The sequence below is a fragment of the Callithrix jacchus genome, chromosome 13, assembly GCF_049354715.1.
Source record: "Callithrix jacchus isolate 240 chromosome 13, calJac240_pri, whole genome shotgun sequence".
Taxonomy (NCBI): Eukaryota; Metazoa; Chordata; class Mammalia; order Primates; family Cebidae; genus Callithrix; species Callithrix jacchus.
The window spans coordinates 49,585,518-49,612,790 of record NC_133514.1 but is presented as its reverse complement, the minus strand read 5'-3'; the positions used below and the strand labels follow the sequence as shown (position 1 = coordinate 49,612,790).

At 42.4% G+C, this 27,273-nt stretch overlaps 1 protein-coding gene across 11 annotated transcripts in view; it reads right to left on the bottom strand.

The window, feature by feature from the left end:
* PTPN2 (protein tyrosine phosphatase non-receptor type 2) overlaps positions 1-21,782 on the bottom strand; it is a 115,138-nt gene extending 93,356 nt beyond the window's left edge. For all 11 annotated transcript variants that reach the window (XM_078347708.1, XM_078347710.1, XM_054243947.2 and 8 more), the window contains exon 1: positions 21,611-21,782. In XM_078347708.1, coding sequence (XP_078203834.1) covers positions 21,611-21,679 — 69 coding nt within the window. In that variant the 5' untranslated portion in view covers positions 21,680-21,782. The remainder of the gene's footprint in view (positions 1-21,610) is intronic.
* Between the last annotated feature and the right edge of the window lie 5,491 nt (positions 21,783-27,273).

The following is a 27,273-nucleotide window of genomic DNA, read 5'->3' as shown; positions in this document are numbered from 1 at the left end:
CACACTATCACATGTAAGAAAAAGCATTTTAAAAGTTAGGTGCCATTTTGTTTTTTGTTTTTATACAGACAGGGTGTCACTTTTTGCCTAGGCTGGTCTCAAACACCTGGGCTCAAGTGATCTGCCTGCCTCTGCCTCCCAAAGTACTGGGATTACAAGTATGAGCCACTGCGGCCAGCTGAGTATCCGAAGTTTTTATTTATGGAACATGATGCACACATTTCTAATATGAAACTCCTCCATTTTTCTGGAAGTGAATGAACTGGTAAGAGTCCTTTTGCAAGACCTAAGACACTGTTGTTAGCCTGCAGTGTGGAAGAGAAATTTAATTTTATCCCTTCCAACTGGAAAGTTAATTGACTTAATACCATTTATTGGTTTCTGCATTTATCAATAACAACTGCTCTATAATAAACCAAGTTTCAGCACACACAAGGATCTGTTTCTAGATCCTCATTCTACTTCACAGAAGCATTTGCTTGCCCTTGAGACAGTATCAAATTTTAGTTACTACATCTTTGTAATCTATCAATGTACCTACAAAGCAAGTTGTCCCCTATTTATTCTCCACAATTGCACTGTAGTTCATGATATTTCAATTAATTTTGTAGCTTTCTTCATAAAGGTATGCTAAAGGTTAGCATAAATGTATCATAAAGGTTTGTTCTCAGAAACAATAGGCTTTGCTGCTACTGTAAATGGGATTTAAAAAAATCTATTGGCCATTACTAATGTATAAAGATACTGATTTGCGAGGAGGCAGGCTTAAAACAACAGGCAGAGAAGGTAGGACTCCCTTCCCTTCTTCCACTTCTGTGATACACACATGCACATTTTCCACACTTAGGGCCATCTGTCAGGTGCAGATTCCTATTTTTAGCCTAGAGAAACACACTTCTTTGTGAGCACTATACAAAAGAGGGTAGGGTCTCCAGCATAGTGGTAGGGAGATTTAAAATTTACAAAACATGATATAACAGCCAAGTTCTTGGGGTTAAGAAATACATTCATAACATAAATACATTTTATTTTCTCAGCTAATAAGATCTCTTGCAGTGAGTCCATTCTTTCAAGTCTCCAATATTAATCATTTGTTCTACTTAATAAAAAAATTTCAATGAATTTAGAAGAACCAATATCTCAAAAAGCAGTTCCCAGAGGTACATATTAGCTGTTTATTCCAATATCCTTTCCTTCTTGTGTTTTTTGAGGCAGAGTCTCACTACGTTGCCCAGGCTGCAGTGCAGCAGCACAATCTTGGCTTACTGCAACCTCTGCCTCCCAGGTTCAAGAGATTCTCCTGCCTCAGCCTCCCCGGTAGCTGGAATTACAGGCATGCACCACCATGCCAGGCTAATTTCTATATTTCTAGTAGGGACGGGGTTTCACTATGTTGGCTAGGCTGATCTTGAACTCTTGACCGTAAGTTATCTGCCCGCCTCAGCCTTCCAAAGTGCTGGGATTATAGGTGTGAGCCACAGCACCCAGCCCCAATCAATATCCTTTCTTTCTAAAGGTATCTGCTTTTGTTTTCTGACCACAGTGAGCCCAACTGAAAATCTGTTTTCTCGAGCCTCTATGGTCCTGTGACAGTCTGGCCAATGGGAATATGCAGAAACCACTGGGTTGGGCTGCAGGAAAATGTTGACAAAGAGGACTGACTCCAGGTACCTTTGCCCTTCCAACTGCTGCCTGCCTGGAACATAGGTTTTGCTGTCGGGGGTTGGGGTGGGAATAGGTAGGAGCCATCCTGTGAGAACAAGGTAAAATGCACATTCAGAGGAAAGCTAAGCAGAAATACTAGCACTGGGTCCTGAGTGGCATCAAGGAGCCACAGTAACAAGCCCCTCTCCAGAATTCATATCATATGAGAAACATAAACTCCTATTTGTTAAATCAGCTACTGATTAATTTTCTTTCCCAAGTAGCTAAATCACATCTTTAATACACACAGCATAACCAAATCTCAACAACAACTAGATCTGACACTGATGAGGCATTTTCAGGAATACCCAAACACAAAAATAAAAAATTTGAGCTGGGCACAGTGGCTCACACCTGTAATCCCAGCACTGGGAGGTCGAGGCAGGTGGATGATCATGAGGTCAGGAGATTGAGAACATCCTGGCCAACGTGGTGAAACCACATCTTTATTAAAAATATAAAAATTAGCCAGGTGTGGTCGTGCACGCCTGTAGTTTCAGCTGCTCGGGAGGCTAAGCAGGAGGATTGCCTGAACCCAGGAGGTGGAGGTTGCAGTGAGCTGAGATCGCATCACTTCACTTGAGCCTGGTGACAGAGTGAGACTCCATCTCAAATAAATAAATAATTTTATAAGTACATTGCATAAGCAATAGAATATATGATCTCTGTCTAAATGGCATTGGGAAAGCAGACAATTGGGCTACTCACTAGGTCTATCACATAAGGCAAAGTCAGTTCTACTTATGTTCTGGTGCTAAAACTTTCCCCTTTTATTGCAGAGAAATTCCATGAACAGTAGCCATAAATACTACAACAAGAATGTTTCCCTCTGGGCAGATCTTTAGGAGATCTGCTTTGGGGGGCCTAAGTCGAAGGATCACTTAGGGCTAGGAGTTTGAGGTCAGCCTGGGCAACAGAGTGAAACCCCAGCTTTACAAAAAGTTTTTTAAATAGCCAGGCATGGCAATGTGCATGTGTAATCCCAGCTTCTTGGGACGCAGAAGCAGAATTGCTCGAACCCAGGAGTTCAAGACCACAGTGAGCCAGGATCCAGCCTGAGCAATAGAGTGAGGCCCTGTCTAAAACAAAAAAAAAGAAAGTTTCCCATCAGCAGTAAAATCTGTTAATCCAAGGTTTCTCAGCCTCAGGACTACTGACATTTTAGGCTAGCTATTTTCAGTGGGAGGGTAGGGGGCTGTCATGTGTATTGGAGGATGTTTAGAAGCAGCATCCCTGGCCTCTACTCATTAGATATCAGCAGCACCCCTCCCCTGTATCTGTAACAACCAAAAATCTCTCCAGACATTGCCAAATGTCCTTCGCCAGCAAAATCCATCATAAACATATTGCCGAGCAACACACAGTTGAGAACAACTGTTCTTATTTAATACTAAAGCACACCTTTAATCAAAACTAGATCTAAATGGCAAGGATCTTTGCTTTAAAGCATAATTTAACCAAAAATTTTAAATCTAATTCTTTGTAATATGATTTTTGCCTAAAAAGAGCAAGGAATAATTGAGTCACTAGATATTTTTTCTTAGTGGCAATGAACCAAAATGTAGGCAACTCACGGCACAAAGATCTCTTTTACAGTTATTTATAATGTTGAAAGGCTTTAAATAAACTAAATGTCTAATGACAAAAGGCTAGATGAATAAATCGTGGTACAACCAATTAAATATCATGTAGCTTTTTTTTTTTGAGACGGAGTCTCGCTCTGTCACCCAGGATAGAGTGCAGTGGCACAATCTCAGCTAACTACAACCTCCACCTCCCGGGTTCAAGCGATTCTCCTGCCTCAGCCTCCTGAGTAGCTGGGATTACAGGCGGACACCACCACACTTGGCTAATTTTTGTATTTTTAGTAGAGACGGGGTTTCACCATGTTGGTAAGGCTGGTCTCCAACTCCTGACCTCATGATCCGCCCACCTTGGCCTCCCAAAGTGCTGGGATTACAGGCGTGAGCCACCATGCCTGGCCCATGCAGCTATTTTAATAACAGGCCCTCATACTAAATTGGTAGTAGCATTAAGTCACAATCTCTTGGAAGGATAATATATGACATAAACAAAGGAATAACAAATCAGTAAATGGAACTGAGCTATTATTAATACTTGTTATTTGGTAGAAAAAAATCCACTTAGCTCCTTAACTGTATTTGAAATTTATACACACATGGGCATTGACTATATTAAGACCACGTACCACTTCTTTTTCCAAAGTAGTCTAATTTTCAGAACATTATGAAATGGTCCATTCTAATCAATGGCCTTATAGCTTATCTCCAGGCCCAAAGACTAAATTCTGAACATTCCTACTCTCAATGTGTTTACTTTCTCCTACTACTTCGCCTCCTAATATTTTAATATAATATTTAATCCCTCTTGAAATTTATTTTGATATATATATGCACATACATACATATGCATATATATGCACATATATATATATGCTTGAAATAAGGAACTAAACTGACTCTAATATAGAAGTAATTTTGCTGGGCTCAAATAATGCTGAATTGAAAGGTAAGAGTTTAAGACTTTTTTATTCATCCAGCTACTCTTCATTTCATAAGGAGTAACTGTGCCTGAACAGTACTATTTAAACTGATGAATTCTCAAAAGTCTTAGGACTTCTGCTTAAGAAATTCCAAAAGGATACTTCACATAAAGGCATCACCATAATTCTTCACTGCAACAAGGCTTTTGTAAAAGTCACAGAATTCAGAAGGTCATCTTTAAGCAGACAATCACGGAATCCTCAAAGTAACTTGGTGTTATAGGATGGTCTTTAAAGAAGCTGAGGCCAAGCGCTGTGAGTCATGCCTGTAATCCCAATACTTCAGGAGGCTGAGGCGGGAGGATCACTTGAGACCAGTCTGGGCAACAGAGAGAGACTCCTATCTCTACTTAAAAATTAGCAAGGGATGGTGGTGCACCATTTGTGGTCCCAGCTACCTGGGAAGCTGAAGTGGGAGGATCACTTGAGCCCCGAAGGGCAAAGCTGCAGTAAGCCATGATCATGCCACTGCACGTCAGCCTGGCCAACATAGCAAGATTCTGTCTTTAAAAAAAAAAAAAGTGGGCCGGGCGTGGTGGCTCACGCCTGTAATCCCAGCACTTTGGGAGGCCGAGGCGGGTGGATCACAAGGTCAAGAGATTAAGACCATCCAGGTCAACATGGTGAAACCCTGTCTCTACTAAAAATACAAAAATTAGCTGGGCATGGTGGCACGTGCCTGTAATCCCAGCTACTCGGGAGGCTGAGGCAGGAGAATCGTTTGAACCCAGGAGGCGGAGGTTGCGCCATTGCACTCCAGCCTGGGTAACAAGAGCGAAACTTCATCTCAAAAAAAAAAAAAAAGTGTGGGAGCGAGAGAAAAGAAAAAAGGAGGAGAAGAAAAGAGGTGAAAGGACGGAGCGGGGGAAGGAGATAAGCAGGGAAGGGGGGGAGGGAAGGAAAAGGAGAAGGAGGGAGGGAGGAGGAGGGAGAAGGGAGGAGGTGGGAGGAGGAAGAAGAAACTGGTCCAGGAAGGTATGCCTCATGAGTGTTTTATTCCCTCACTAGAAGGTACAAGATTTCAAACAAACAATGCTCACTGCTAAAGCTAAACATGTCTATCACATGACGCAGCAATTACACTCCTGGGTATTTCTAAGAAAAAAAGAATGTATAAGTCCATGAAGAAAAACACATTTATATTTATGCATAATACCAGAACCAGAAGAAAAACTCCAAATGTGCATGAACATGGATAAACTTTAGAAGAGTCACACAATGTAATATTACAGGGCAGGGCACAGTGGCTGGCTCACATCTGTTAACCCAGCTACTCTGGAGGCTGTGGTGAGATGATCGCTTGAGCCCAGAAGGCAGAGGCTGCAATGAGCCAAAACTATGCCACCGCACTACAGCCTGGGCAACAAAGACCCTGTCTCAAAAACAACAACAACAACAACAAAAAAACACCAGAGCGATCCAGAAGAGGCCTTCATGATGAAATCATGTCATGTGGAAAAAAAAAAAAAAAGACTAAGCCTACTGTTCCATGCAGCAACAAGGATAATTTCACAGACATACTGTGGGAAAAAAGCAGCCAGACACAAAAGAGAACACATTTGAAATTTCCATTGATATGAACAAGCAGCAAAATTATTCAATGGTGACAGAAGTCAGAATAGTGGTTACTTCTAGGAAAGGGTATGAGGCAGCCTTCTTCAGTAGTAGACTTGACTAATTTGGGGATATGTTTATATTTTGATTTGGGTGGTGATTACATAGATATATACATTGTAAGGATTCACTGAGCTCTATGCTTATAATTTGTGCATTTTATCTTTCATATATATAACATATGCCCAACATATGCCTCAAATAACTAAAGGTTAATGGCTGGGTGCAATGGCCCACGGCTTAATCCTAGCACTTTGGGAAGTTGAGGCGAGCAGACTGCCTAAGCTCAGGAGTTCAAGACCAACCTGAGCAACGTGGTGAAACCCCGTCTCTACTAAAATATAAAGTTAGCTGGGCATCATGGCACATGCCTGTAGTCCCAGCTACTCAGGAAGCTGAGGCACAAGAATCACTTGAACCCAGGAGGTGGAGGTTGCAGTGAGTTGCGATCACGCCACTGCATTCCAGCCCCATCCCACCCTCCAAAAAACCAAAAAAACAAAAAACTAAAGGTTAAAATGATGTAGCCACTTTAGAAAAGCAAGTGCTAAACAAAGAGTTAACATATGAACTAGCTATTCTACTCCAAGGCACATACCCAAGAAAAATGAATACATATGTTCACACAAAAACTTGTACAGATATGCTCATAGTAGCACTATTAATAATAGCTAAAAGTAAAACAATCACTTGTCCATCAACTGATAAATGAATAAACAAAATATGGTATATATCTATAAAATGGAATCTAACTTATAAGAAGAAATGAAGTAATGATACATACAACACAGATGAAACTTTAAAATATTATGCTAAGTTAAAGAAACCAGACACAAAAGACTATACATGGGTATGAGTCCATTAATGGAAAATGGCCAGAAGAGGCAAATCCAGAGATGGAAAGTAGATAAGTGGTTTTCTGGGGTTGGGATGGAGGTGAGAATGGGACATAACTATATGTACCCAATCTCTCCTTGGGGTTTTGAATATATTCTGAAATTGAGATTTAGTTGCGCAACTATGAATGCACTAAAAACCACTAAACTGTATCCTTTAGGCATGTGAAATATATCTCAATAAAATTGAAAAAAATTAAGAACTCAAAATTGATGTGTTGTTCAATCAATGAAATGCCTAACAATGAAGTACTTATTTTCAACCAACATACTGGCATGGAAAAGAAAATAATAAGAATTATGTGACCAGGTGTGGTGGCTCATACCTGTGATCCCAACACTCTGGGAGGCCAAGGTGGGAGGACTGCTTGAGCCCTGGAGTCTTGAGACCAGTCTGGCCAACATGGCAAAACTCCCACCTCTACAAAAAATACAAAAACTAGCCAGGCATGGTGGTGTACACCTATAGTCCTAGCTACTTGGGAGGCTGGGTTAAGAGGATCGCCTGAGCCTGGGAGGTTGAGGCTGCAGTGAGCTGTGGTCACTCCACTGCATTCTAACCTGGGTGACAGAGTGAGACCCTGTCTAAAAAAAAAGAAAAGAAAAAAAGGAAAGGTTTTAAATAACTGATATTTTTTAAAGTACAAAATATTTACATTTTCATAGAACTATTTCTGAAACTCATTACATTTGTTCCCGAAAACAAAAATATATGAAATAACATTTAACCTTTTCTTCACACATTAATTTAAGCCTCAGGGGATTGCTCAAGTAAATACAGCTCTTTATCTCTATGAGGCCACTGAGTCCTTTGAGTTTTTATGTGTGACTTGCTTGGAAAGAAACGAGTATCTTTACCATTTTTTTTTTCTTTGTTTTCCTGGAAGCCCACTGAATTTCTGATACCTTCACCCCTCACCTTTTTTTTTTCATCTTTGTGAGACTGTCTACAATTTCTTTACCTTTTAATAAATTAATATATATTCACTGTTAGAACTTAGGACTCTATTGATGAGCCAAAAGGAAAATTAGTCAAGTCTACTACCACAAAAACATGGTGAAACCACATATCTACAAAGAAAAAACAATTTTTTTAAATAGCAAAGTGTGGTGGTGTGCCTGCAGTCCCAGCTACTTGCAAGGCAAAGGTGGGAGGATCACTTGAGCTGAGGAAGTCAAGGCTGCAGTAAGCAGTGACCCGTCTCAAAAAATAAATAAATAATGAAATGAAATAAAAATAGAACTCCCGAATCAAGAGCATATTTTGCCAGTATTTCTTAAGAAAGACTGAAAGTGAGGTTTTGCCTCACATTCAACAGTATCAGTACTTTTTCTGGTCTTCAGATGCTGTCAAGATTTTTCTGTACTGCTTACTCTTTCAGATGTACATTAAACTTTTTTAGGCTGACTTAAAAAAAAATACGTTAAAGATATGTGCCAACTCTTCGTTGGAACTGGGTTAGTTTCTCCATCTGAGTCTTCCTGGTCACTTAATAGAGTTTCACTTCAGTCTCCTCTGTTCCCTTGCAGGAACTCCTACCACAAACTTGGGAAAGTGCCCTCTCCTAACGCTCATTTCTCGCACCTTTTTCCTGAGTTCTGACAGATTTTTCTCAAGCCACCTCAGTATTCTGGACTACCTGCTCTGCTAGTCGGTACTGAATTTTCTATTTTAACAATTGTGTGTTGTAACTTTAAAAACTCTTTACTGCTCTCAGTTTCTTTTCTTCACCTGCTTTTGCATTTGGAAACCTGAATTACAGCTTTTTCAATCTCATACTATTTTTTTGCATGCTCCCAATGATCTTGTGAATTTTTCATGTCTAACAACGTATGTTTGGTCATCTTTACAGAAAGTGAATGCATATATAAGTTCTTTACCCACAACTGTGTGGGTACTTACACTGTTCACTATCAAAATTCCTTAAGTCTCAAATATGTGGGAACAACCCTTTTCTACTGTCAAGCAATTAATCACACAGGCTTGTTATTACCACTGTGCTTTGCTCACTTCAATGATAAATTAGAACACAACAACAACAACAACAAAAGCTTCTAGTGCGTGTGAGTAAAAGACTTTAATAGTTCTGGGAAATTATACCCATTTGTCACAGTTTTTTCTTTTCTTTTTTTTTTTTTTTTGAGATGGGGTCTCACTCTGTCACCCAGACTGGAGTGCAGTGGCATTATCTCAGCTCACTACAGCCTCTGCCTCCTGGGTTCAAGCGAATTCTCCTGCCTCAGCCTCCCAACTGGCTGGGATTACAAGTGTGCACTACCACACCTGCCTAATTTTTATATTTTTAGTAGAGAAAGGGTTTCTCCATACTGGCCAGGCTAGTCTCGAACTCCTGACCTTAGGTGATCTTGCCTGCCTCAGCCTCCCAAAGTGCTGGGATTACAGGCATGAGCCATCATCTTCATTTGTCATAGTCTTCTATCGCCTTTCTTGCTGTCAGTTTTTACCGCTATTTGTACAATTATGCCTAACAACCTTTCCTTTCTTTTTTAAAAAAGCAAACTTCAGATTTTTCCCTGAGACATCTAAGGGGCCACTCTAATAAGTGCCATGGAAAAAGTATGTTCATATTTAAAGGAGACACAGGAGGAGGATTTATTTGTGCCTGGGGGAGTAAAAGGCGCAGTGTATGAATGGGCCTGAAGCGTGGGCAGGAGTGTGTCATATCGACAAGAAGGGAAAAGAGGGCCACAGGTAAAACAGCTGTGCAAGCCAGGCATGGTGGCTCACGCCTGCAATCCCAGCACTTTGGGAGGCTGAGGCAGGTGGATCATGAGGTCGGGAGTTCAAGACCAGACTGGCCAACATGGTGAAACTCCATCTCTACTAAAAATTCAAAAATTAACTGGGCATGGTGGTGTGTGCCTGTAATCCCAGCTATTCGGGAGAACTGCTTGAACCTGGGAGGCAGAGGTTCACGCCACTGCACTCCAGCCTGGGCTACAGAGTGAGACTCTGTCTCAAAAAAAAAAAAAAAAATACAGCTGTGCAGACACAAAGAAGTGAAAATGAAGGAAGGGGCCAGGCGAGTGGCACACGCCTGTAATCCCAGCACTTTAGGAGGCCAAGGTGGCAGATCACTTGAGGTCAAGAGTTCCAGATCAGCCTGGCCTTTAATATGCCTGACACTGGTTGAGGAGAGAAGATACCTGGTGGAAAGTTCTTTTCTTCATCACATTTTTTTTTTTGAGAAGCTCTCTTTGAGGAAGAGAGTTTGGAGAATAAAATAGCTCACTATCACTGAACCCTACTGTGTATCAGGCATGTGCTATGTGCTTTTATGTGTGTTATCTAAGAAGTGGTTACAAATGAGAAAAGAGACTCAACTTCCAAGATTATGCAGCAGTTAGGTAGCACATCCAGATAGGAACCCAGTACTTAACTTTAGCACCTATATATTTTAAATTCATATTTATATATGTATATATAGATGCTCATATGCATATATAGATTACATGGACATGGCAAAAATTAAACCATACAAAAGGGTATAGAGTGAAAAAGTCCCCTTCTCTTTTCCCTCAGTCCTTTCCCTTAGGTGATAACTGTAACCAGTGTCTTGTATATTTTCTGAGAGATACTCTTCGCCATGTATAAGCCAGCCTGCCTTCCTCCATCCACATATTCATCCCACCCTTGCAAAACAGATATTAGCATACTGTTTTGCACTTTGCTTTTTCACTTAGTATATACTAAAAATACTTCCATACAGATTATGAGTTCTTTTTAACAATTGAGGGCTGAGTGCGTTGGCTCACACCTGTAATCCCAGCATTTTGGGAGGCCGAGGCGAGTGGATTACCTGAGGTGAGGAGTTCAAGACCAGCCTGGTCAATGTGGTAAAACTCGCTCTCTACTAAATATACAAAAATTAGCATGGGCACCTGTAACTTGGGAGGCTGAGGCAGGAGAATCACTTGACCCCAGGAGGCAGAGGCTGCAGTGAGCCGAGAGTGCACCATTGTGCTCCAGCCTAGGCAACAAGAGTGAAACTTTATCTCAAAATAAGAAAACTGAACAGTATTCATTACTTAGCCAGTCATTTATAATGCACATATAGGATATTTCTAGGTTTTACGTATTATAAATAATGCTGCTATGAATAACCTTTCAAAGAAGTTATATCAATGTACATATACTGTCAACAATCAGGTAAGAAAGTGCCTGAATTTCACCTACCCTATTAACAAACATTTTGCTCTTTGTCTGATAGGTGAAAAATGGTCTTGTTATAGTTATAATTTACAATTCTGTTACTATTGTGAAGGTAAACAGTTTTTCTTGTTTTTAAAAGCCATTTGTATTTCCATTCTCTTTTTGGTATGTAGGAGCTCTTTACATATTAAGGAAGTTCCATTTCTGTCATATATTGCAAATATTTAAAAATTTAAGTTATCTTTTGACCTATAAAGGTTTTCATGTCAAAATTTGAATTTTTATAAAATCAAACTTAAACCTTTTTTCTCTAGGTTTCTGTGACATGGCATAAAAAATTCTTTTTCATTCTGTTGACTACAAAAAGTTTTCTCCACTGTTTTCTTATATAATTTTATGGTTTCATTTCTTTTATGTTTAGATTATTGCCCAACCAAGACTTTACCGTAGTATAAAGAATGAGGTAGGTTGGGCACAGTGGCTCATGCCTGTAATCCCAGCACTCTGGGAGGCTGAGGCAGGCAGATCATTTGAAGTCAGGAGTTCGAGACCAGCCTGGCCAACATGGAGAAACCCTGTCTCTACTAAAAATACAAGAATTAACCATGTGTGATGGTGCATGCCTGTAATCCCAGCTACTTGGGAGGCTGGGGCAGGAGAATAGCTTGAACTCGGGAGGCAGAAGTTGCAGTGAGCAGAAATTGCACCATAGCATTCTAGTAGCCTGGACAACAAAGCAAGACTCTCTCAAAAAAAAAAAAAAACCCTGTAAATCAGAACAGAAGCAGTTCCCACTATTACGAAGTTACTCCAACTTTCCAGGGCTATCCTGGCATAACAGGTCCTTTACTGAGACTAGCGGGGTACAAACTCTAGGAATCCTGTAGCCTTACCTCAAACCGCAGGAATAATTCCTTCAAGTACTATAAGGAAACCGTAAAGAGGAACTGATAGCTTTCAGAGTATGAAACTGTTCAAATATAGTGAAAGAAGAAATAAAATAATTCAGTATCAGATTTTCTTTAGGGGAATGACAGCAGTTTGAGAAAAGGTTATAAATATTTGATCAGTGACATGAACCAAATGAAACTGATAGAGAACAAGAGGCATATTAAATCAGAAGTACTGCATTTGAAAAGTTATTCATTGCATTCCCTTTCTCCATTCCTTTTGTTTGAAAAGAAAAAAAAAATCACATAAATCTATCAACACACTGAAAAAGAAATCCATAGATAAAAGTATCTAACCTTGAATCAGTTTCTTTGTTTCGAGACAGTGTTGGGATTACAGGAGTGAGCCACCAGCCCGACCCCTGAAATCAGTTTACTAACCACAACTTTTATCCTGGGGATCACCAGGTTTTATGAACCTACTAAAACCACATGGTAAGTTTGGGGGATTGTATTTGTGTGGACATTTCTCTCATAAACAAGTTTCATCTTAAGGGTGTCTCAAGGGGTCTATGGATTTCACTGTTAAGTCAAAACAACTTCCTGAACCATTAGTACTACTGTGACATATAAAGAACATTAAATAGGCACTACATTTAAATACATTTAAAAAGGCATTACATTCATTTCTAAAAGCTATTTCAGACAATGGCACTGCAAGACAATGTTATTTCAATTAAGAATATAACAGGCCAGACTCAGTGGCTCACGCCTATAATCCCAGCACTTCAGGAGGCCGAGGTGGGTGGATCACCTAAGGTCAATCAGGAGTTCGAGACTGGCTTGGCCAACATGGCAAAACCCCATCTCTATTAAAAATACAAAAATCATCCAGGCATAGTGGCACGTGCCTGTAGTCCCAGCTACTTGGGAGGCTGATGCAGGAGAATCACTTGAACCTGGGAGGTGAGGCTGCAGTGAGCCAAGATTACGCCACTGCACTCCAGCCTGGGTGACACAGTGAGACTCCGTCTCAAGGAAAAAAAAAAAGAATATAACAGAAGTTTCGTTTTCTTCTACTCAGGAGAATCAGCACTTATATTCTTTAAAGTTAGCCTGTGGAACTTTATCTCTTCCTATCAGCTGCTATGTCTTAAATTTTACATGGTAAACTGATTTAGGATTTAGTATATGGCTAATCACTATTATCCAAAGTAAGGAGGGCATTTTTTAAAGTTCCAGTTTATTAGTTGGTTTAAATATCCTCTGACTCTTAACAGCTTTCCATTAAGAAAAAACTATCTAAACAGGCCATTAAGTAGAACTACAACACAGTTAATAAATAGAGTAGAGAATCTAGATGAGGATTTCCAAAGGAAACAAATCATACATAACGTTTATTCGAGAAAGTGAAGAGCACACTTATGTTAATTTTAATTTCGGTTACCCACACCTTATCTGTCCATCTCTCTGGTTTACCCAGACTATGTTAAGGACTAAAGGAAAGAAAGTGAGAAAAGAGTGGGCAGGTAAGAGGAAAAAGATGACGCAACTAAAAGAACAGCAGGAGACTGAGAGAGCTGTAATGGTTCTCCAACTGGGAATGAGGAATTCTCTGCATAGTAATGATCTGGAATAAGTAAAAAAGGGCTTTTAAGATTCTTGTTGGCCAAGTACTGCGGTTCCCTAGTACTATGAGAAGGCAGGATGGGAGGATCACTTTAGCCCATGAGTTCAAGACCAGCCTGGGCAACAGAGTGAGAACCCGTCTCTACAAAAGATAAAAAATTAGCCAAGCAGCTGGGCATGGTGGCTCAGGCCTGTAATCCCAGCACACTTTAGGAGGCCGAGGCGGGTAGATCACGAGGTCAGAAGTTCGAGACCAGCCTGGCAAACATGGTGAAACCCCGTCTCTAAACTACGAAAATTAGTCGGGCGTGGTGGCACACGCCTATAATCCTCAGGAGGCTGAGGCAGGAGAATTGCTTGAACCTGGGAGGCGGAGGTTGCAGTGAGCTGAGATCGAGCCTCTGCACTCCAACCTGGGTGACAGAGTGAGACCCTTCCTCAAAAAAAAAAAAGGATTCTGGTTAAAATAAAAAAATCAAACAAGAGTCAATTAGAAAAGCTAGGGGACAAATGCAACCATCTGGATTTCTGTAATTATAGATACCAGTAATCTAGAAAACATATAGCAAAGGCAAAACAATATGATTTCTAGGTATACATTCCCCAGTGGGGCACCCTTCCAAAGGCTACTTGCCCTTCAAGCAATGTTCTTTTCCTTTTGAGGGGTCACAGACAGATCCACTAAGAAACTGACATAAGCTATGGAATCACCCAGAAACGAAATACCTGGGAACACACATCCATAAAATTTGGCATAGTTTCAGGAGATTTGCAAACAAATCTGACTGATCTCTAATCCCAGATACTGTTTTAAAGCCCTCAAGTCTCAAAATGACCCTACCTATTATAACACATTCATTCCCTCCTAGCTATCAAAATTAAGATGATTCCCTCTGTGCCACTGATCTCAAATAGATCATAAAAAGAAAGCAATGTAGGCAGTCACATGGATAAATTTGGGCAGTGCTGAAATGAGAATCAGAAGTACTGGATTTGGCTCCCAGTTGTGTCACTAACAGATACTGTAACATTAGGTAAGTCACACTATTGGCCCAGTTTCTTCAGCCATAAATTAGGGGTTTGGAATAAACTAAGGTGCTGACATTTTAAAAGGGAGCAGTTTTCCTGTGTTTAGTGAACATATACTGAGCATCTAACATGTTTCAGGGCCCATAAGTAGATGGTGAGAAAACAAAGGAAAAAGAAGACCATCCTCAAGACGCTATACACACAAGCAGACAGTTACAAAACAATGTGGTTCATATTCTAATAAAAGAATATAGAGAGCTAAGAAATGAGAGGAGGAGGAGCATATAACTTCGCCCAAGGAGACTAGAGTCTAGTCTTGAAGATAATTCCCAAATAGATACAGTAGGCATGGAATATACCCAACATGTGAAGACTCCAAATTGTGAGAGAGCAGCCAATCTTCAAGGGAATTCAGAGTTTGTGTAAGCATGTAAAAACACTGAGATTAGACAGCAGGCAGGAGAATGCGTAACACGTAGGCAAGGAAAGTGTTTTGGAATAAGAGAGTTTGATTCACCTGCCTAACTGGCTGCCCCACTGTAAGTATGAGAATAACACCATGCATTTGATAGCTGACTTCTAGAAATTAGCTGACTCACAAATGATAAAAACTGTTCTCTAACTATAGTTGAACTATGAATTTCTAATAAAGAAAAAAAATTAACCAGGCGCAGTGGCTCATGCCTGTAATCCTAAAACGCTGGGAGGCTGAGGTAGACAGATTGCTTGAACTCAAGAGTTCAAGAACAGCCTGGGAAGATGGTAAAACCCTGTCTCTACAAAAATACAAAAAATATTAGCCAGGCTCAGCTACCTGGGTGGCTGAGGCAGGAGGATGTCTTCAGCACAAGAGGTCGAGACTGTAGTGAGCTGAGATCGCGCCACTGCACTCCAGATTGGGTGACAAAGTGAGGCCCAGTCAAGAAAGGAGGGGGGGGAGGGAGGGGAGGGGAGGGGAGGGGAGGGGAGGAAAATGTGTGGCCCGGCATGGTGGCTCACGCCTGTAATCCTGGCACTTTGGGAGGCCGAGGCGGGTGGATCATCTGAGGTCAGGAGTTTGAGACCAGCCTGGCCAACATGGTGAAACCCCATCTCTAGTAAAAATACAAAATTAGCTGGGGGTGCTGGTGAGTGCCTGTAATCCCAGCTACTCAGGAGGCTGAGGCAGGAGAATTACTTGAACCCAGGAGGCGAAGGTTGCAGTGAACCAAGATCGCACCACTGCAATCCAGCCTGGGTCACAGATCAAGATTCTATCTTGAAAATAAATACATAAAATGGAAAAATGAGGCTGGGCGTGGTGGCTCAAGCCTGTAATCCCAGCACTTTGGGAGGCCGAGGTGGGTGGATCACGAGGTCAACATATCGAGACCATCCTGGTCAACATGGTGAAACCCCGTCTCTACTAAAAATACAAAAAATTAGCTGGGCGTGGTGGCGTGTGCCTGTAATCCCAGCTACTCAGGAAGCTGAGGCAGGAGACTTGCCTGAACCCAGGAGGCAGAGGTTGCGGTGAGCCAAGATCACACCATTGCACTCCAGCCTGGGTAACAAGAGCGAAACTCCGTCTCATAAAAAAAGGAAAAATGATCGGTCAGGAGTTCCACTGCTTATAAATCCTGATTGATCAACCAAATTTCAAGACGCTGAGCTGAGAGGCTCACCTGAACCCAGGAGTTCGAGGTTGCAATGAGCTATGACCGTACCACCGTACTCCAGACTTGGAAAAGGCAAGAGATCACAAACACTGCTCAGAAAATCAGAATTAACCTCATACAATCAGACCAAATTAAACTTGTCCAACTGTTACCCTTCATTGCGTGGTTCTTGTTTTAGAGACAAGATCTCACTCACTCTGTCACCTAGTCTGCAGCATAGTGGCACAATTCTGGCTCATTGTAGCCCTAACCTCCTAACCTCAAGTGATCTTCCCACCTAAAGCGCTGGAATTACAGGGATGAGCCACTGCCTGGCCAGCACTTTCACAATCAATTCTTCCACCTTTGCGCTCTTGGTCCCATTGACTCTTGCTTTCCAAGAAGATTTCTGGCTCCAACAATCATCCCTTCTATCCCAACCTCCACCTCTCTCTTTAGGTTCATCCCTGCAATCACATAAATATATCAAGTTGCTCTTTCCTCCTAAGAAATCAACACATATTTATCAAGGGCTTACTAAGCACCTGATACTATGTAAAGCACTGGCACTGCCTTCATGAAACTCTGAAGAGGTAGTAAAAATATAAACTCAGACTAACAGAGTCTGTTCTGCTTCAACCCAAGAATTCATTTCTAAGAAACCTCCTATTATCAAAGTCATGAAATAAAAGACACTGTTCAAAAGGAGCAAAAAAGACTAAGGGACCAGATAGTTTCAGACTCAAAATACTAATCTCATTTTACCTGCAAGAATTTCAATAAGGTATCAAGTTCTCCTACCACTAAGCAAGTCTAGCTTTTAGTTGTATTCAGTTTTTGCTCAAGAGCAAAGCCTTTCTTTGCCCAGCTCAATTAGCATTACCAAAAAAAAAAAGCAGAACTCTTCCCAAACATTATCAGAAACATCACCCATTGTTGTGATAAACAAAGCAGAAAGCCACCTTAAACATTTTTTTCCTACCCAACTTGTGTTACTTTCGATAGTGGTTTGCTTAATGCAAATCGTGTTCCCGAAATCATTTGCTGCTGTATGACATCCAATTCCCGCTACAAAAGGGGAAGTGCTGGGATGCTAGAGAAGTAAGCCAAGGGGCTCATACCCAGCATGGGCAGGTCAGGAAGGCCTGCCAAGGAAGTGAGACTTCAGGGATGAGTAGGAGGCAGTTAAGCAAGAGAGGAAAGAGAAGGGGGAAAGTTGTGCCAAGGCAAAGAGAACATTTACAAAGTCCCTAAGGGGAGAATGGACACACACACTTCCAAGAACACAACACAGTGGAAAAGAGGGAGGACAGTGACAGGGTAAATCAAGTGAGAGGCAAAGGCCATGAGGTCTTGTGGGCTGAATTTACATTGTGAGCAACAAGAAGCCATTACAGGGTTTAAGTGAGAAGTCACACAATCTTGCTTAATTTTAGCTACCTCTCCTCACTTCTTCCCTTCAAGTTCGGCTTCTAAAAAGAGTAGTGTACACTTGCTAGTTTGCATGTCTTCCTGCCTTCTCTCCTGAACTCCAGGTATCTGTCTTGTGAAGTCCGCTGATATGGCTCCCTTTAAGGTATCTGTTAATCTAGCTGCTCAATGTAATGGCCCTCTCAGGCTGGCCCTTACCTGTCAGGTGGCCCTGTTGACCCTTAACTCCCTCCACCGCTTTCCTCCCCATTTCTGCGGCTGTTCCTCGCCAGTCTTTTTCGCAAGATCTTCTTTCTCTACCCATCCTTTTTTTCTTTTTGAGACAGACTTGCTCTGTCACCAGGTTGGAGTAGCGTAATCTCAGCTCACTGCAACCTCCACCTCCGGGGGTAAAAATGATTCTCCTTGCCTCAGCCTCTAGAGTAGCTAGGACTCTAGAGTAGCTAGGTGGCATGTGCCACCACACCTGGCTAATTTATGTATTTTTAGTAGAGACAGGGTTTCACCATGTTGATCAGGATGGTTTCGATCTCCTGAAGTCATGATCCGCCGACCTCAGCCTCCCAAAGTGCTGGGATTACAGGCATGAGCCACCGTGCCCAGCCCATCCTATTATCTGTTGTCTGGCCAGATTCTGTCCTTGGCCTGTGTTATTTCCAAACGCTCTGTATCTTCCCTAGATGATCTCATCAATACCTAAGACATCAAATATCAACCATGAGCTCACAACTTCAAAAATCACATTTACTCAGACCTCTCTCCCAAACTCCAAATTTATACATTCAACTAGCTTAATTTCAGTGTCTTGCAAGTACCTCAAATGGAATTAAACAGTTTCAAAACCAAGCTTATAAATAACTTATACCCCTTTACCATTTCATTTCAAATCTCTATCTCCCCTCCATCCCTCCTACCACTGTCTAAGTGCAGCTCATCATTTCTCTTCAGGTTTACTCCAACCAACTACTGCCCTGTGCTGCATGCCTACACTTTGCCCATTCAACCCACTAGCAGTCAGAACAATCTTGCTAAGAAGTAAAATGATTTGCAGGGCACAGTGGCTCACGCTTGTAACCCCAATACTTTGGGAGGCCGAGGCGGGTGGATCACCTCAGGTCAAGAGTTCAAGACCAGCCTGGTCAACATGGCAAAACCCCGTCTCTACTAATAAAGTAAAAAAAAATTAGCTGGTCATAGTGGTGTGTGCCTGTAATCCCAGCTACACTGGAGGCTGAGGCAAGAGACTCACTTGAACCCAGGAAGCGGAGGTTGCAGTGAGCTGAGATCGCAACACTGCACTCCAGTCTGGGCGACAGAGCAGGACTCCACAAAAAAAAAAAAAAGAAGTAAATATGATCATGGTATTTCCAGGCTTACAATTCCACAGTGAGTTCCTATTAACCAGCTCAAATTCCCTAGTCTGATCTACAAAGGTCTTCTAGACTCTGCCTTATACTCCAGCACCTTAACTTTACACCAGTATCCAGGCTAAACTGTGGCTGGTCCTCTCAGCATTCCACCCTCAGTGTCTTTGCGCACTCCCTCCTTCCTGGAACACTAATTCTCTTCACCTCTCTTGTCTTCTTCACCTGGCCAATGTCTTTAAAGACTCAGGTGAGGTCCTCCCTCCCCCAAGAAGCTTCACCAGAACTCCCATGTGCACCTCTTTTTGAGAAATACAGGACTCCTAGGTACTCACCTCTACAACACCCTTAACTTGAAGCTAGCTTTACATGTATCACTTTTAAGTTTTAATCTGCTTACCTATTTACAGGGCTGCATCCTTAAAACCTGGGACTCTGTCTTTTAACAAGAATCCTAGGTGTCTAACACTAGCATATAACAAGCATGTTACGAGTGGATTAATAAAAATATGGAACTGCAATGAAGCCCGAAGAGAACAAGCCCCAGAGTGTGAGCACCTCGAGGGCAGGAACTTTGTCAGGAGCAATTCTCTGCTGAATCCCCAAGGCCCGAAGTAAAAGCTGCATAATCACTGGAGGTCCAGGCATATTTGTGGAATGGCTGAATGAATGTTCTAAGGCCACAGGAAAACACATAGTCCAAACTTCCTGACTTGCTTTCCATTACTAACTTTCTTGGTTTGTGACCTACTTTTACTGTAACACTAGTGAGCACGGCATGGTTTCTACTGACCAAACTAATGGCCTTGTTTTTCCATTAAGAAAAAATAATAATATGAGCACTGACCAAACAAGTAAACTAAAGGATTCCTCAGTAAGAATCTATAGAAGGATTTCCTGGTCTCTTTGAAAATGGATGTGAAATGGCCAGTGGATGCAAGTTTATTTTTCTGGAAAGAGTAATCACAATTCTCATTGAATTTTCAAGGATATTAGTGATACCAAAGAAAATCAAATTTCTTAAACCAAAATGTTAAGTTGAATTGTTATATTCATTTTTCTCTTTTCAAATCTATTTTGATATATAACTTATCCCTTAGAGACAGCAGCCTCTGCTAAAACAAATGTAATTGGAGAAGATGCAGCTGGCAGGCTCTCTCTCACATTAAGATTCCTACTAGAATTTGCATTTCAGATTGTCTATAATTGGAAGAGTCCATACCAGCATTCTTTAAAACTTAGAGCCCTATTCTAACATACTCTGTATCATGGGAATCAGGATATTTATACTTCCCTACTAATGTGTTCAAGAAGAAAACGTTACTTTCTGAACACATTTTTCACTGACACCTAATTAAATGGAAAGGGGAAAAACCCAGGATTATCCACATTTACAGGAAAGCCCTTCTTTTCTTTTACTTTACACAGAGAACCAAACATCAGAAGCAGCATTAACTTAACCGTCACCAAATTCAATCTTGGGAATAATATGGCAAGAATTAAACGGAGGGGTAAGCAATTAAGTCATTTTAAAAGCAAGTTTTTTTATTTTTTAATGGAATTTTTTTCTTTTTTTTCTAGACTGCTCAGCAGTTGTTTGAATTAAAATGTGGTCTAGTTGACATAAAAAAGCGAATCACAAGTGTTCATACTACAGATTGCATCTATGTGAGTTGAATAGGCACAATTACTCTTGGACGATAGGCGTCGTAACAGGGTGCCCCCTGGGAAGGTAGCACAGCTCTTTCTTCGGCTGGGTGTTTTGTGGTTTCTTTCGGCTTGGCACTTTCTCAGGACATGGAAAGGTTATTTTGATTCGAGGGGGTCTGCAAGGGGGTTTGATTCGTGACACTCGTTTGGGAGCACACATGAGATCTGCGTTTCACTGTAGGGAAAGTATACCTCAGTAAGCAAAACTACAAAGAGAACGAACGACACGCTATCACTGGACGAACACAAGCCGAGCCTCTTTCGTTCCGAGAAGGCTCTGTGGGGGACCCTACGCTGGGCGCCGCTGCGCCGTGACGGAAAATGAAGATGGGCCGGGGGGAGGGTAGTCCCGGGAGCGAGACCACTGCCAGAGGCCACGAGCCACCCCATCCACCGCGGTTCCGCCAGGAGGGCTTCGCCTCGAAGAGGGCTGAGGCGGCCGTCCCGGAGCCTAGAGCGCAAACTCGACTAGGACATCCCAGCCTTGCTCGCCCGCCCCCGCCCTCGCCGCTCCCGGGGCCACCGGCTGCCCGCCCGGCCACAAAACACCCAGCCGAAGAAAGAGCTGTCCACAGCAGCGTGGGAGCGACTGCGAGGCTGCAGCCCTGAGGGGCGCGGCCCGGCGCCCCAACACTGGCTGCCCGTGCGCCCACACGGATTCCCCAAGGACCCCAGAACCAGTTCGAGCAACGCTGGTGGCGTTTCCACGCCCTACACAAGAAGCTGCTGGGGCGCCGCCTTCCAGAACCAACTACGCTTGCGCCAACCATGAGGCCGCTCAGCTTAAGTCTGCCTTCCCGCCCCCCCCAGAAGCAAGAGAGCGGTCAGCGCAGGCGCGTTCCTGACGCGGCCCGCGCCGCCACTTCCGCCCTGAAAGAGAAGCGGGGGAGGCGGGAGGGAGCCTGCGGGCAGGGCACGAGTCCGGGTCTCCGAGGAGGTCGGCGGTCGCCGCGCGGGTCCGCGACTCACCAAGTACAGCGGCTGCCAGCGACGATGAGCATCCAGCTCCTCAAACTCCTGCTCGATAGTTGTGGGCATGACGACCGGGACGAGCTGGCGCGAGCAGAGCCTGCGCCGGCTGAGAGGCTCAGGCCCCGCACGATCCGCGGAGAGCGCTCTGGCTGCGGCGCATGCGCGCTACGCCTCGCGCCCCGCCCCCACGCCAAAGCCTGGCCGGCTGTGGGGAAAGTACCTGGAGCGTCGGACGTCAGCGCGCAGACTCTGCGCCCGAGCGCTACGCGGAGTCGGCGGCGGGGCGGGGCGCTCTGGGGTGGGGGCGGGTTCGGAGGGCGCCCAGGTGGGAGGGGGCGGGGTCAGGGGACCACCCGTTGGCCTTGGTCCGGGCGCTGGGAATTGGGGGACCCGCCCCTTGGCTCACGCCTTCCGGCAATGGGGAGGTGGTATTGTCGGTAGCGCGCGGTTGCAGGAGTAGGACTCCCTTATTAAGTATCCTGAAATTCGCCGGCACGCTTCGCCTTCCTTCTTGCTGTCCCATTTCTCGTTCTCTTCTCGGCCTTCATTTTTCAAGTGCGGTATTTGAATTTTATTTTAAACATCATCAAGGTCAGTTTAGTGGCCGGTGACCAACTTTGGAACAAATTCCTCATCCTCCTCTGCCCTCGCGTCAGCTCTTCTACGCCTGCAGATTTTATACCAAATAAACCGCTGTAGCAAAAGGAAAGGCAGCTCTCCCGGTATTTGGGAGAATACACCTTGTTAAGAAAACGTTCTACAACTTAAGAATTAGTGTTAACTGTAAAAAAAGAGCAAGTCGTCTTCTACCAAACGTGTTGGTTAGGGAAATCATGTTCTTTCAGATTTAAGATAGTTCATTGTTAGTGAACTCAGCTGCTTGCCCTATCCTACTGTATAATCTTCATAAGAAACTTGAAGGGTTAGGAAAGGTTTTGCTGTGCTGTCCAGTATTGTGATTTAAATTTTAGATATTAAATGAAATTAATTCAGTTCCTCACTGGCACCAGCCACATTTCTGGTACGCCATAATCACGTATGACTTGCTATATGGCAAAGCAAATATGTAGAACATTTCTATCATGGAAAACAGTTCTTTTGGACAAGGCCAGTCGAGAGGACTAAAATACCTGGGGCAGAAAAGTGTCCTTAATCACGTAAAATAATGAAAACCCTAGCCAGAAAAAAAAGCTAGAAGAAATCGCATTAACAAAAAATTAAACATTCAGCAAGCTTTCTACTTACATAGTGTGATTTAGGGTTACAGGAAAGCTTCCCCTGAAAGACCCCACAATCTCTAATGGTCCTTGGTTTTGAAATTCTGTCACTGAATCTGATTATTTAGATGAAAGGCATGGTATCTCCCAGAATATCCTGTGACTGTTCTCATTAGCCTGCTCATCAGATTGCTTTCCAACCAAAAAAATTCTGTTCTACCAAGGGAAGACAAGTCGCCCACGTAAAATCAAGGTTGGCCATGGTGGGGGTGTTTCCCTGAAAAAAGAAGGGCATCTTTATCTCAAAGCAGCAGTTCTTGTCGCCAGGTATTCAGCATCCCTTTGGTACTGACTTGTCAGCTTCTCTGTTTGGGGCGCTGTATTTGCTCTTCTAATGTTTTTATCTTAGTTTGCTGAGTGCAGCTAAGAATCTAGAGCAGTGGTTCTCACACCAGCATCATTTGCATCCACTATGAGCTTCTTTGAAATGCAAATTTGAAGGCCTCACCCTAACCTACCGAATCTGAATCTCTGGTGCTGGGGTCCGGGTCCGGGAGACTACCTAAGCAAGCCCTTCTGGGGATGCCTATGCCTCTTCTGAGCATTGCTCCAGAAGAATACCTGTGCAGGACTGCACTGAAGCCCCGGGATGAAAAGAAAACAAAGATTAACTTGCTTCGAGATATCCTGCTGATAAGATATGACTTTGTCTCTCTTGACAGATAACCCTCAACCCACCTAGTTCCTAGCTTGCTGTTTCTGAAGGACCCCAAACCTAGACTTTTGCCCCCTTTTAAGTCAAAATCAGAAGTTCTCAAGATTTTAAAATGTCGCCGGGCGCGGTGGCTCAAGCCTGTAATCCCAGCACTTTGGGAGGCCAAGGCGGGTGGATCACGAGGTCCAGAGATCGAGACCCTCCTGGTCAACATGGTGAAACTCCGACTCTACGAAAAATACAAAAAATTAGCTGGGCATAATGGCGTGTACCTGTAATCCCAGTTACTCAGGAGACTGAGGCAGGAGAATTGCCCGAACCCAGGAGGCGGAGGTTGCGGTGAGCCGAGATTGCGCCATTGCACTCCAGCCTGGGTAACAAGAGCGAAACTCCGTCTCAAAAAAAGAAAAAAAAAGATTTTAAAATGTCGAGCTTCCCCATTTCCCCCAAATTGTTCAAATTCCCTTGATAATAGGCATACTTTTATGTGCATACTCTATATAATGAGGAAATACATAGAGAATAGAGTGTATTTTAAAAATTACAAATTCATTTAAAAGATATATGAAGTTAAGTAGCCATGTATATTTTTAAATAATGGTACATATATGTATGAGATACTCGTTTTACAGATAACATTTGGTGGATTTGGACTCAGCAATGTCTTCGGATTTGGACTCATAGCAATGTCTTCGGCTTACTCCTTGGCCTCTCAATCCCTGCAGCTCACAGTTTTGGAACCATTGCTCTAGACCAAAGGAAATGAAGCATAACAAGAGTTTGGAGTTCCTTCTTTTAATTGGAACAAAGTCTGCCTTCTACATTTTAGTGTCCTATTCAAGAGGCCCCTCTCCCCTCAGTGAATAATTTATACCCCTTTCAAAGAAAATTCCACTTGCTACCCATGGCCCTGCCTATGGTTTGAATAATGGTGTCCTCTCCAAAATTCATGTTGAAACTTAATCCCCATGGTGGCAATATTAAGAGTTGGGCATTTGGGGGAGTGATTAAGTTATGAGGGTGCTGCTCTCCTAAATTGATTAGTGCCTCGTGAAAGGCCTGGAGGGAATTAGCTTAGGTCCTTTTTGCCCTTCTGTCAGGCCATAAAAAGACACCTAGGTGGCACCATGAGGAATGGCCGGCTCTTCAGCAGACCAAACCTGCTGGTGCCTTGACCTCAGACTTCCCAGCCTCCAGAACTGTGAGAAATAAATTTCTGTTATTTGTAAATTACACAGTTGCAGATATTTTGTTATAGCAGCACAAACGGACTAAAATGGCCCTTATAGTTAGAACTTCAGAGGGACAAACGTCAAAATACAGCCCAAAAGCCTAATGTCTACAAGAGCTATACATTTATACAGTTGGGCAGACATTTGTTATACAAATTCAGATTGTAGATTCCAGTGAGAACAGAACCTCAGTTAAATATATGTATTTTTTAATAAACTTTTAAATATACACAAAAACACAAATCATAAGTGTATATAGCTCTGTGAGTTTTTACAGAGTGAACTTAACTGTCTGTCAATACTCAGGCCAAGAACAAGAACTTTATCTGTTCTCCAGAAAGCCCCTGGAGCACCATGCTAAATCTTCCCCTTTGAGTAACCAGCCCCATGCCCTCTAACTCCATAGATTAGTTTTGCCTTTTTTGAACTTTAATTATATAATATGTGCTTTTTAATGTCTGACTGCTTTTATATATATATATTTTTTTTTTAATTGCATTTTAGGTTTTGGGGTACATGTGAAGAACATGCAAGATTGTTGTCTGACTGCTTTTGTTCAACGAGTTAGTGAGAGTCATCCATGTTGTAGGAATAGTTGGCTCATTCTTGCTGCTAAATAGCATATGATTGTTTGACTCTACTACCATTTATTCTGAATTCGGTTGTTTCTAGTTTGGAGTTATTGTGAAGAGAACCATTAAGGATGTGCTTGTACTTGTTTTTTTATAAACATACACTCATTTCTTTTGGGCATATATCTAGGAGTGGGATTGCTAGATCACAGTGTGTCTCTATGTCCAACATACAGTGCTGAACAGTTTTCTGAGTGATTGCATCCTCACTTGAGCTTGAACAGAGGAAAAGGATGTCCAGTATCATCACTTCTGTCAAACATTGTATAGCCATAGCAACAAGTGAGGAAAATTAAGAAGTGGTATAATGATTGGAAAGGATGAAACAAAGTTTATATTAATATAGCCAATATAATGTACACAGAGAAAATCCAAAGTAATCTACAGGCCAGGCAAACTATTCGATTAATAAGGGAATTTAGGCTAGGTGCAGTGGCTCACACCTGTAATCCCAACACTTTGGGAAGTCAAAGTGAGAGGATCACTTCAGGCCAGTAGTTTGAGACCAGCCTGGGCAACATAGTGAGACTCCATCTCTAAAAATAAAAAATAAAAAGGGCTGGGTGCAGTGGCTCATGCCTGTAATCCCAGCACTTTGAGAGGCTAAGGCAGGCGGATCATGAGGTCAGGAGTTTGAGACCAGCCTGGCCAACATGGTGAAACCCCGTCTCTACTAAAAATATGAAAATTGGCCAGGTATAGTGGTGTGCACCTGTAATCCCAGCTACTCAGGAGGATGAGGCAGGAGAATTGTTTGAACCCGGGAGGTAGAAGTTGCAGTGAGCCAAGATCACGCCACTGCACTCCAGCTTGGGCGACAGAGTGAGACTCTGTTTAAAATAAATAAATAAATAGAATTTAGCCATATAATTGAATAAAAAGTCAATATAAGAAAAATCAGTTGTATTTCTACATAGAGCAGCAACTAGAAAATTTTAAACATTGGAATATAAACTATTCGGGGAAATTCTTAGCAAAAGATTAGCAAAACCTCTAGTCTGAAAATCACAACATATCACTCAGAGGAACCAAAGAAGAACTAAATAAATCAAAGGATATATGATGTAATGTCTTGGAAACTTTAGTATTGTAAAGTTGCCAGTACTTCTCAAAGTAATGTATGAATTCAGTGCAATCTCAATCAAAATCCCACCATATTTTTAGTGGAAACTGACAAGCTGATTCTAACATTTACAAATAAAAATGCAAGGGGCCAAGAATAGCCAAAATAATCTTAAGGAAGAAGAAAATGGAGGTTTTACCTCACCAGATAATAAGATTTACTCTAAACCTACAATAATTAAAACAGTGTGTTCTTAGTGTGAAGATAGACAAATAGAAAATGGAACAGAATAGAATCTAAAAATGAACTCAAGGGCCAAAAATAGCCAAGAAGAAGAACAGATCTGGAAGACATTATCCCTCCAGATATCAAAATCTCTTATAAAGATGTGTGTGGTATTGATGCAAGGAAAGGCAAGCTGACACATAGCCTCCAAAAGGTTAGTAAAAGACCAAAGAAATTAAGTTTTTTTAAAAAAATCTTTCAGGCTGGGCATGGTGGCTCACACCTGTAATCTCAGCACTCTGGAGGGCCAAGGTGTTTGGCCTAGGAGTTTGAGACCAACATGGTGCAACCTGGTCTCTACTAAAAATATAAAAAAGTTAGCTGGGTGTAGTGGCCCACGCCTGTAATCCCAGCTGCTCAGGAGGCTAAGCATTAGAATTGCTTGAACCTGGGAAGCAGAGGTTGCAGTGAACTGAGATGGCACCATTGCACTCCACTCTGGGTGACAGAGTGAGGCTCTGCCTCAAAAAAAAGTATTTTTTTCAAAAATAACTACCTAACCCAACTATGCAGAAT